Source organism: Schistosoma mansoni (assembly GCF_000237925.1).
Source record: "Schistosoma mansoni, WGS project CABG00000000 data, supercontig 0080, strain Puerto Rico, whole genome shotgun sequence".
NCBI lineage: Eukaryota > Metazoa > Platyhelminthes > Trematoda > Strigeidida > Schistosomatidae > Schistosoma > Schistosoma mansoni.
Window position 1 is genome coordinate 570,550 of NW_017386030.1, and position 12,783 is coordinate 583,332.

Here is a 12,783-nt window from a genome sequence, read left to right on the forward strand (position 1 = left end):
AATGGTTGCCATGTGTTTAGCCATCAGTATTGACTTATGGAAAAGTATTCATTACAAAATATCCTTAATTTATTTGTCACTCATTTCTGAAGTACAAGTTTATTTAATTTCTCTTTATCTAAATCGTCTGTTTAAAAGTCTGTAGTGATAATCGGTTAGCCATGTCCAATCACTAATCTTTTGACTCTGTGAATAAACTACCAGTTCAAAATATCGATAGAATTAGATTAGCATTATATGATTAAACGAACTTGACAATGATTAGTGTTCATCGATCTATTAATAATAAATATCTTGGTTCTAAAAGATTTTATCCTTGAATAGAATATCTAAATGGTAATATATCATGCTATGAAACTCAGTGATGCATATTCAAGTCCCACAAGAAGCATCAGTCCTCCCAAAATCACAGGTATGCCTTGCTAATGAGTTTGAACTAGCACTAGACCTAGGTCAAGTAAGGTTTCATGTTGGCTTCCTTCAACCACCGCCTTGGATCTCAATATAATTTACATTATGTCGAATGATTTCAGTTAGTGGCCGTATTACATCTCGATACACGGAACTCTATCAGCACTAATAAATAGACAAACATGACAACGGTCACTACTCGGTGACTAATCAACTTTATCTATTTTGCCATAGACTAAAATCAGTTAATTTAGTTCTATGATGAAAGACACCATTGAAATAGAACTGATCTCTACACAATCTTTTAAACAGCAATCACAATAAATACTTGGGTCAATCTAACAATCTTTTGAAATTAATATTTGCTTCAGTTAAGTCTAGTGTCAGGATTAGGATTAGTCCACAGAGTGAACTGCTTTGGTAACACATCAATGGGAAGATTCAAACAAACAATACTAAGTGAATTAAAACTTTACACCATTGCACGAGCAAGTGGCTATCAGGACTCAGTGGCCGAGTGGATAACTCAATGACGTTTGAAGCGAAAGTTATTGGGTTCGAGTCTCAGAGTAAACATGAACTCTGAGATGCAGGTACATTCAGCTGACGAGTCCAAAATAGAATGGAACGTGCGTCAATCTGGATTTCACTGCTAACCACTATCCATCTTTGCTTACCATAAATAAGAATGTTATTCTTGTTTGTTAAATTAGCTTTATCTTTATTGATATTTCAGTATCTTGGACAGTGGTATGAAAATCAGTCAAAATCTGGCAATATTGACAATTCAGATATGAATAATAATAACACCAACAACAACAATGTGAATGATGATACATGTGAAAAATTATTGGAAGGAATTGCTGAAGCTAAAACCACGATTGATTTATTTTTAAATAATCGATTTGAGGAAGCAAAAAATCGTTTGCACATGAAGTAATCGGAACCTTATTTTTTTTTACTAAATTCCTCTCTCTCCCTGTCTCTCTCTTCTCAAGTACACATAGTGGTATGTATCAGGAATTATCAAATTCTACAATATTATTCATTCAAGGAATGGCTACCATAGAACAGGTAAGTTGTGAAATGTTTTCATGATGTGTTGTATAATATCAAAGTTGCTGAGGAGTCTTACATTAGGACTAAATGGCCATCCAATGCTTCCAGGATTTCCATGATGGTCTGGCTTTAATTGACATATGAATTCAACTATTAAATAACTATAATATACACAAAACCCCTTTTTGTTGTATTGTTTATCAACTAATTTAAACCCATGTTTTGTGAATAAACACTTGAAGGGTGGCATTCATATCGATGTTGATATGGCGAGACAATAATTTATGAACGACCTTTGAACGAATCTTAAGTGAACTTGAGAAATGTTATTTAATCAGTAAACAGTCAGCATAAAGTAAAAATATATTATACAAAACCAAATAATTAAAGTGGATACACGTCTTTTATTTGGTTCAAAAACTTGTCAAGGTTAGAAAGAGGTTCAAAGTTTCCGAAATCGTAATGCATAAGGTAAAGGAACTCCTCCAAGTCGCTTCATAATAGTTGATCTCTGGAACCATGATAAGGTCACAAAAACTATCTCAGCGTCGACCACATAGCTTCATTATTGTTTGTGTGTACTCCGGTTGTATAAGTTTATCATTTTTATTATGGATATGTCCCTACAATATTCATACCATTGAACAGCTGAAGCTTCTGTAACATCTGGAAATATTTCAGCCAATCTTACTGGTGCTTTTATTGAACAGTCCGCTGCAATCATTATATTATGCCGTAGTCTTAATCTGGATCGAGCGATAAAGGTTCCAATCCTAGCAAACGTCTTCCTTCAACATATATTACATCGAAGGATAACATAAAGATAGTCTGCACAAGGTCTACAAGTCATTTAATACCCGCAATTACAAATACAGGAACTGCTTAGTAGTCTCATTTGTTGTAGGCGCCTTATTGTCAAGTCTTCTTTATAATTCTCTGTGAACCGATCGTATATGAGCACCAGATACTGAAATCGGCGCCGTGATCTTGAAATTCCTCAAACGCTCCTGATTGGCTCGTCCATAAATTATAGTCTCGCCGTTGATATCAGTTGAAGTGAAACACAAGATCATTGTTATAACTTGTGGCCAAGTGGATGCCATGTTAATGTATGATGTAATATGACCGCCAATTAGAGAGCAGCGAATTATCGATTGGAACAGTGACATACGAAAACCGTACGAGCAGTCTAGAGTACTTATCGGTCCTGCTTCTGCCTAGTCCATCCAGTTAAATCCAGAACAACAATAATAGCCTCTGTGGTATGAATCGTTGTATTTCAAACATATTGAGTTTATATATCAACCAAACTGACCACATCAATAGAAATTGCTCATTAGAACTTTGTCAATCATCATTAGTTCATGTACAATTCTAATATGGATCTATATTATCATAATCAATCATCTGTCAATTGACATTAATCAAGTTTTTGAATGTTGACCATTTTAGAACAATTTCTTAATGTTAAGTCTTAAGTGTCCTGTTAACTAAACAGATTTCCATGATTGTCATTATTATGCCTTATATATCGGTTTCAACTGATTATTTGAATAACAAGTAAAGCCCTGAATTCGTCCTCAGGAACGGTTGTGAATTCGCTTTTCTAAGGAGTCTCCTACTATAAGGATAAAGTTGTCAAACCCATCCTAGTTGCCAGTGTTTGTCTAACTAAGGTTAATTCATGATGTAATTGTTAGCCACAACAATTGATGCAAATCCTATACATTAATAGTAGTCATGTGCTCACTTGTAACTAATTCCCGTAGGTAACTCCCTAAATCATCTCCAAGAGCGGAGACCAGTGGATATCGACCTTGTTGTGAAGAAGGCAGTTTCCTAACAGTGTGATCGATAGGTCATTCGGCAATATCGCAAGCGGATTTAAGTTGCAAATGTCAACTAACAGACTTCGGCTTGACAGTGTGAAGGTTGACCTCCCTGTGCAACTCATGGGATTCCTGAGTTTGTTGTCTGGCAGGGTTGTGAATGCTTACTACTGAGAAGCATCATACTAGTCTAAAATAGTTACCCAACCTTTGTTACTCCTTAATGTTTGTCTAAGTAAGATAAGTTAGCAATGTGAACTATCAATAAATGATATGAGAAGGACTACAGTTGGATAAAAATGTTTTGGTTCGAGTTAAGGTACATTTTAGTAAAACTTAAACAATGTTATTGATACAACTATCACACATAAATCGTTTATTATTAAAGAGAGATTCAAGCCAAGATGAAACAGCAGTCCAGTGCTTTCTGATCTTTAGTATTTCTCTAGTTTACTTCACTGACAAACGAACCTGGTAATTGGCTGCTGTTTACGCTAGCGAATTCCATAGTCGTAGATTTCATTTAAGGTGTTCTGAAGACAACTTGTACGGGGTAACTGATGCTCTAGCTGTCTATGAATACAACTCTGAAGAATGTTGGTTTTTTTATTATAAACTGAGATTTACTGTATTATCATGTTTGATGTGAACAGAGGACAAATACAAACAACAGATGACATAACTTTCGATGCAATCCATCAGAAACATCCGTTGATTATAACTCATCATGATGAGGTCACATATGAGAATATGTAAAAATTGTTGTCCACAGGGATCATCTTTCCCGGACGTATTACACTGCTGTGAATTGCTGAAGTTTGTATCACCGTTATGTGCTTGGATTTTTAAATGTAGATACATACTTGTAATACATGGCTTAACATTTGTAAAAACTCATAGGATATCATGATGAAATATTATGATCTGGATTGGATTCATTGAAATAAATGGCTTAATGGAAAGCTTCTCATGTCTCTAGGGGGTTCCCATTAAGAGTCACACACTGGAAAAAACAGTTATATATTTCTTTTTTTACTCCACGAGTATTTAAACCAATCATTTATACTACATCAAGAGTGTACAATGAAGATCACAACAAGTAGTATAGAACCAGATAGTTCCATTATCATGGTAGATACGTCGCTTTTAACCTACTGATTCAGAGCTCAATGGTCGACTCATCAGTATTGTTTAAAAACTTATTGTGTTATATATTAAATTGATTGAGTCTAGAGATGTGCAGTGCCATATGATGAGACAGGTGTTCAAAATTGTTATATTCTCCAGAAATCTCTTGTGTATGCTCCACTGAGAATTTACAAACGAGTAGGAAACTGATGTTCAGTGGTCTTTCAGTTGATGTCTGTACGTGAGAAAAATACAAATCCATCTTTATTTAACTACAGAAATTAACTTCATATTTATTTATTTATTTAAACACATGAATATTGGTACAAAGAGGCACCAGATATATATGCACCGCGCAAATTTTATTTGATTTGTGTGAGGGCCATGATACTGCCCAGGTGCCCAAACTGAAGCAAATGGTTTTCACACAGGGCCACACCCGGAGCCTTTGACGTAAAGATCTGATCCACAAGGTAGTGGAGCATCATGAGGAGATGCAGTCCCATGGTAACCGATGACCAACGATTGATTCATACGCCATTTGTTCCCTCAGGATACTGGAGCGCATGTGCACCATTGGTTTGGAATGGGGGTTTTCCAACTCCCCTAGGTGGATGGTTCATATCCACCAACTCGGTTAAAGCGCAGGACATTCACTTTTCACCGTCTCAATTTCGTAGACAACACCGGTGCCACGAGAAGGCAGTGAGTATAACTTCCCTGGTAGAGGCTATATACTTGTGGCCATGTGAGAGCATTTCGAGAGGGAGAACAGACTCTACCCACTCTCGGCCGTACCAGGGCATTTGGAGGCACAGCAATGAATGGAAGTAAATCTATGAACAACAGCCCACTTGTACTACAACATGGTCAGCTGAAATCTAAACATGAATGTTAGCTAAGTAGTATCATAGTACATTGAATATGAGAAACATAAATCGGTTGTTTTCATCCATAATATATATCCATATTCTCATGATGTTATGTCTAAATGCTTCATTAAGGTACATTCACCTGAAACCTTTCACTAAGGATCAAACGTGCCACCTAGATTCATTCAATGACTGCTTACTTCATATTCCTTAAAACCTATGATCATAGTCTATATTATATTATCAAAGTAATGATATGATTGAAGACATGTCGTGGCGTTTGACTGCTAGTTGATGTTTATGCCGGAGAAGATGTGAAGGGGGCGTCCACTTTGTCTGATGTAGTGTTTGTCGCAGTTAGTACAATTTATTTTTTAGATGACGTTTAGTTTGTCTTCTTTTGTCATTTCATCTTTTGGTTTGTATAAGATTGAGTGGAGAGATTTTGTTGGTATGTAGGCAATACCTATTCCGAAGTTTTTCAACTGCCTCGTTGTCGTTTCCGATATACCTTTTATGTATGGTAGGGTTATGCCTGAAAACTAGAAATTATCAAAGTAATCCGCTTAACAGTCAATATAAAGCAATAAAGATCGATCACAAATACAGTGGTTAATAGTAAAAAAAACTATTGGATACAGAGAAAGTAACTCATGTTTACTGACAGAATAAATGCCGGAATGATTGGTATATTAATCTATATATATATATATATATATATATATATATATATATATATATATATATATATATATATAGTAACAATCAAAGAATCATTGACCAATTAAGATCATATGACAGTTACTAAAAATCCTATACACATACATATTGGTTAACAATAGAATGGATCAATTATTATTAGTTACTGATTTCATAATCAAATAATTAACTGTTTTATTGATAGAGTTAGTCAGTATAGTATGTATTAGTAATATGATAGTTTAATTAAATGTTTTCTGTTGAATAAACTATCTTTTAGTATACAATTGGAAATGAACGATCTATAACAAAACAATCAGTGGATTTGTTAGATATATTGAATCCTTTTTCATAGTTGAAATCATGAGTCAATTGAAGCTAGATCACCATGAGAAGCCTGGAAGCACCGCTTGACAGCCGTTTCGTCCTATTATGGGATTCCTCAGTAGCAGTGCGCATCCACGATCCTGCCTCGCGAGGTTCGAACCCAGGACCTCATGATTTCAACTATGAAAATACTGAAATCTCCACAAAACCCCTTCTGATTTAATTCGATGTTTAGATAATAGTATTGAGTTATATAAGCAAAGATGAATAGTGGTGAGCAGTGGAATTTAGGATGCGTGTTTCGTCCCATTTGGAACTCGTCAGCTGGATGTATCTGAATCTCAGAGTTGATGTTCATTCTGGGATAGTTAATTGGAAAAAAAAGATTAAGAAATTCATTGTAAAACGTGGAATGAACTCAAAAAAATGCTTAGTAGTTTGACCTTAGTCATATTGTGGTGTGGACTACTTATATCCTCATGAGTAGTATATGGTAACGGTCAGACATAGAATGTATTTTGGCAGAAGAACGATAAGGAAAGAACTAAAATGAAGAACGATTGGTAGGAAAATACATAAGCAATGAAATTAGAGAAGATGGGTTGATATTTAGAGAAGGAACAGTGAAGATTGAGACCATTGACTGTTATTTTGCAAATTAACTGTTTGCTGTATGGTTATTACAATTTAGTGAGATAGTTTGTAATTCGTGCTTAAATACATTCGATTGCTCCCACCAGTGTTCTGTTCACTACGATATTAGACAATAATAATAAGGATAACTAAATTCATATAGTATTATTTGTTTGAATCTTCCCATCGATGTGTTAGGACTGCAACTGGTCAGTCTCTAATTGGTATATGTGCATACTGTGCGTATTGCCTTGATATAGTCTTTATTCACAAGCATTATAAGCAAAGGTGGACTCAGTAGCTAAGTGGATGACGCGATGGCGTTAGAAGCGAAATGTACTGGATTTGAGTCTGAGAATGAGCATCAACTCTGAGATGCAGGTATATCCAGCTGACGAGCCCCAAATAGGATGAAACGCGTGTCAAAATGGATTCCACTGCTAGCCAATATCCAATAAGGATAACTGTTAGACAAGATGAATACAACTTTTGTTCTTTCAATGTATTAATGATGTGATTCCATTGTCAGCGAGTTCAGATATTAAGATTCTAACATGAAAACTAAAAGAAAGTTGGATTTAGTGGTGCCATTTCTGGATAGATGTAACTTTTTTGTTTGTATATCAACATAGTGCATGTGTCTCAATTATATACCATAAAACATATGGGTATTTCACTTTATATTTATCATTTCCAAAAACAAATCACTTGGTGATTTAGCATGGCAACAATCTAGTTTACTTCTCGCATGTCTCAACTCGATCGACCAGGACTGATGGGGCTCATCTAAAAGTAATTGAGTATCGGTGAATGTAGTTGAACCATATCAGGAGCCAAACAGTTGTCGACAATGATTAAAGTTGGCAATTTTTACCTTTGAATTTCAACTAAATAGTTTAATGGTACAAAGTATATCGAGATAACAGGGTGGTTCTGAGTTTGTTCACTTGGTAGGTCGTAGATACACACACTGCTAAAAACAAGACAACCATTCAACAGTATATAACTGTCAATTGTACTCAAAAAGGAGTTCAGTCTATAATAAATATCATCTACAAATCAAATTGACCTTTTTACCAACCTTTTTCGTCAAAATAATAATTTCAGAAAGGGTTTTTGTGTGTATTATGCTAATTTTATTGATTGAGATCATGAATCAATTGAAGTTAGACCACCACGGATAACCTGGAAACACTGAAAGGTACTGGACTGATGATTTCAACTATGAAAATACTGAAATCTCCACAAAACCCCTTCTTATCTATAATCATATGCTCACTAGTGACTGACTTTAAGGGATGTTTCCTTGAGTTCTATTGGGAAGCAGTGACCAGTGGAGTTCTGCCAAGCCTGATGTAGAGATATCAACTCGCTGAAGACAATTGGTGAACGGTCGCACAAAATCGTGGATTGGTTGAAGTTAGACATTAACACTATTGGATGCCGGCTCAGTGGTCTAGAGGTTAAGGGCTCTGGCTCGAGACTGGTAGGTCCTGGGTTCGAATCTCGAGAGCGCGGGACCGTGGATGCGCACTGCTTAGGAGTCCCATGATAGAATGAAACGGCCGTGCAGTACTTCCAGATTTTCCCTGGTGGTCTATCTTCAATTAATTCATGATCTCAACTATTAAAATAATAACTGTTAAATATATATCTATATTTCTTCTTCTAGGAAAATCTTGAATCTGCTAAAGAACAATTAAAAACAACACTTAAAGCATGTCAAGCTAAACGACGAAAAGCAGCTATTAGTGAAACATTTATTAAACAAACAGAAAAAAGTCGTAATACCATTTATGGTTTATATACTGATGGTAAGTAACTTCATATGACTTCATATTTTATTATTTATAGTAACTAATCAATAATTTTGATAAACATGTTTTTGGTATTTACTTCAGTTTTAGCTAAAATTATTAAAAACTAAAGATTAATGGATACATGTTTCATATAAATGTGTAGTTACTTACTTACTTGCCTACGCCTGTTACCCCTTCCCCCCAATGGAGCTGCCAGCCAACATTCTCCAACCCATTCTGTTATGGGACTTCCTTCCTAGTTCTATCCAGTTGTTGTTCATTCTTCTCATGTCTGTCTCCATTTCTCGGTGTAATGTGTTCTTTGGTCTTCCTCTTTTCATTTGGCCCTGAGGGCTTGTTTTGTGACGCATTTGGGTGACTTCCTCAATGTGTGTCCTATCCACTTCCAGCATTTCTTCCTGATTTCCTGCTCTGCTCGAATTTGGCTTATTCTCTTTCACAATAGAATGTTGCTGATAGTGTCTGGTCAACGGATCTGAAGTATCTTGTGTAGACAACTGTTAATAAGCACCTGTATCTTCTGGATGACGACCTTCGTAGTTCTCCATGTCTCCGCCCCATACAGTAGAACTGTCTTGACATTTGTATTGAAAATCCTGACTTTGGTGTTCGTTGATAACCGTTTTGAGTTCTAGATGTTCTTCAGTTTTAAATATGTTGCTCTTGTTTTGACGATCCGCGTCTTCACATCTGCATCAGATCCACCATGTTCATCAATGATGCTGCTCAGATATGTAAAGGTTTCCACATCCTTCAAAGCTTCTCCTTCAAGTGTAATTCGATTGGTGAATGTTGTATTGTATCGGAGAGTCTTGCTTTTCCCTTTGTTTATGTTGAGATTTACTGGCGCTGAGGCTACTGCTACACTGGTCGTCTTCTTTTGCATTTGTTGTTGCGTGTATGATAGAAGAACCAGAACATCTGAAAACTCTAAATCGTCAATCTGCATTCTAGCTGTCCATTGTATCCCTTGTTTTCCCCCAGATGATGACATGTAGTATTTCTCAATAATGCACATAAATGATTCTAACAGGTATCGAATTTAGGATAGCATGGTCAAATGACGATTATGGATAAATGTAATAACTTATTTGAACTGAATAACATGTATATAATGGTGTATATTGGATACAATTTTTATCATTAAATCTAGAAATATCAATTTATAAATGATGAAAGAGGTATGTGGTAAATTATGATCATGTAAAAATGAAAGTAACCAACATGACATGGTAAATATACGATACCATAAAACTCATTGTATTGTTTGAAATGGAAGGTAATACATTTGAGTAATATTATAACTGAAAAGTAGATTCATTCAACTGATAAGTTTTAAACAAGATGAAATACTCACTCTAAATTCCATCCTTAGCTTGTAATCTATCTGTTCCCCAAAAGACAACCTCTTAACAAAATAGATATGTCTGTGTAATTCATACAGGATACACATACGCCAGCGAAGATTGGTCAAAATTCAGAATTGAATATTAACAAAGAGATGATTTAAATCCTTGCTGATAATGATGTAAACACCATGTTTTGCATCCATTTACCTTAGTGAGTATGTTATTTAGTTTAATTTCAGGGTCTCAGCAAATAATTAGGTTATTATGAAAATGTTTTCACTGACGAGACTACAATTTATGGACGAAACCAATCAGATTTAGGATAACAGGTCTCGGATTTCGATGCCAAATTCATTCATCCATTTAGCAAAATACCATTTTGACATGATAGCTGATTTCAGTTCGTGATGAAAACCCTTAATCTAATTCTTAACCTTTATCATCAACTGTAAATCGTAATTGTAATTTTTATAGAGTTGAGATCGTGAGTCAATTCATTCTAGACCGCCATGGGAAACCTGCAAACACTGTACGGCCGTTTCGTCCTATTATGGGACTCCTCAGCAGTGCGCATCCACGATCCCGCCTCGCGAGCGAGATTCAAACCCAGGACCTACCAGTCTCGCGCCAGAGCACTTAACCGATAGACCACTGATTCGGTCGGCATCCAACGGTGTTAATGTCTAACTTCAATCAATCTACGAAATTGAGCAACCATTCAACAATGTCATCAGTGAGTTGATATCTCCCAACAGACCTGGTTGAACTCTACTGGTTATCGCTAGGACTCCAGGAAATACCTCATGGAGCCAGTCACTAGTGAGGACTTGATCATAATCGAATCTCGCGAGTGCAGGATCGTGGATACGCACTACTGAGGAGTCCCATAACAGGACGAAACGGACGTTCAGTGCTTCCAGGTTATCCATGGTTGTCTAGCTTCAATTGACTCATGAATTCAACTACTAAAATAACTATAATATCCACAAAACTCCTTCTCATAATCGTAATTCCTCATATTGATTTGTAACTCTCATTTGATCCTAGTTACTAGGTGAACAATCTGAAGATTAGTTCAACATCATTCAAAGGTCATCCATAAATTATAGTCTCATCACATTGTTATTTTTTTCTTCCAATTTTCTAGAACAGGCTCATGCTGAACTTTGTTATGCAGAAGGTTTACTTCAATTAGCATTTCTTTCAATGTTACAAGATGAAAAATTAACAAGTCTTATCAAATGTTCATTAAAGATAAGACAATGTTATAAATGTTATCGGTTAGTTATTGAACTGTTTTATTGTGTATCACTTACTTACTTACTTACGCCTGTTACCCCTCGTGGAGGAGCATAGGCAGCCCATCAGCATTATTGTGTATAGAGTTAATGAAAGATCATTGTCAGTAAGTGATTTACTTCGGTTTCTGATGAATTAAATCACTTCAGTAAGATGTATCATGACTTGGATAATTTAGCAGTCAAATCTAGTTATGAAGGTGAGCAATGATGATCCAAATCCCACAAGAGTCATCAATCACTTAAATCTTACTAAAGTGTATTAACTAACAGGAAATTTAGGTTAAGCTAGAATGCCTGTAAAGTATTTCCATAGTTATGATATTCACAAATAATTCACGTTGTTTCTATCCACCTATCCAATCAGTAGGATTCATTTGGGACTAAAGGTTAGGACTAATCCAAGATCAGTTACTCAGTGTAAGAAATGAGTGTTCAATAGGCTGGTCAAGTCTGTTTAAGGCTAAATATGAATTGAGAGATATTGATGAGTGCATGGTATTTGTGAAAACTCGACTTCATTATCTGAGGGACATAGACACTGTTGATTGAGATTTAGTTTAATTCATCTTGTAGGAAATATATCTGTATTTATGAATGAGTTTGTTCATATATTGTGGATTTGACCTATCTAAAAAAGTCCCTTACTCATTCTTGATCTATCCGGAGAGACTATAATTTATGGACGACCTTTGAACGAATCTTAAATGACCTTGTGAAGTACTAGCCAATTAGAAGACAGTTATTATACAGGAGAACCAAAGAATTAAAGTGGATACACGTCTTTTATTTGGTTCAAAAACTTGTCAAGGTTAGAAAGTGGTTCAAAGTTTCCGAAATCGTAATGCATAAGGTAAAGGAACTCCTCCATGTCGCTCCATAATAGTTGGTCTCTGTAACCATGATATGGTCACAAAAACTATCTCAGCGTCGACCACATAGCTTCATTATTGTTTGTGTGTACTCCGGTCGTATAAGTTTATCATTTTTATTATGAATATGTCCCTACAATACTCATACCATTGAACAGCTGAAGCTTCAGTAACATCTGCAATTATTGCAGCCAATGTTACTGGTGCTTTTGTTATACAGTCCGCTGCAATCATTATATTATGCCGTAGTCTCAATCTGGATCGAGCGATAAAGGTTCCTATCCTAGGAGACGTCTTCCTTCAACATATATTACATCGAAGGATAACATGAATGTAGTCTGCTTAAGGTCTACAAGTCATTAATTACTCGTAATTACAAATGCAGGAACTTCTTAATAGTTTCATTTGTTGTAGCCGCTTAATTGTCAAGTCTTCTCTATAATTCTCTGTGAACCGCTCGTATATGAGCACCAGGTACTGAAATCG

The 12,783-nt window shown here is 35.7% G+C and overlaps 2 protein-coding genes across 2 annotated transcripts in view; both read left to right on the forward strand.

Moving 5' to 3' along the window:
- Nucleotides 1-333: 333 nt before the first annotated feature.
- Nucleotides 334-1,351, forward strand: Smp_133360 (hypothetical protein; the record flags this gene model as incomplete). Its single annotated transcript, XM_018790500.1, has 2 exons — nt 334-336; nt 1,148-1,351. 2 exons carry the CDS (start codon nt 334-336, stop codon nt 1,349-1,351), a joined length of 207 nt encoding a protein of 68 aa, XP_018646230.1.
- Nucleotides 1,352-3,874: 2,523 nt separating this feature from the next.
- The window catches only part of Smp_133370 (hypothetical protein), a gene marked incomplete at its 5' end in the record, with an annotated part of 49,814 nt that continues 40,905 nt past the window's right edge, over nt 3,875-12,783 (forward strand). The window contains 3 exons of the mRNA XM_018790501.1: nt 3,875-3,895; nt 8,631-8,772; nt 11,275-11,407. Coding sequence (XP_018646231.1) covers nt 3,875-3,895; nt 8,631-8,772; nt 11,275-11,407 — 296 coding nt within the window. The remainder of the gene's footprint in view (nt 3,896-8,630; nt 8,773-11,274; nt 11,408-12,783) is intronic.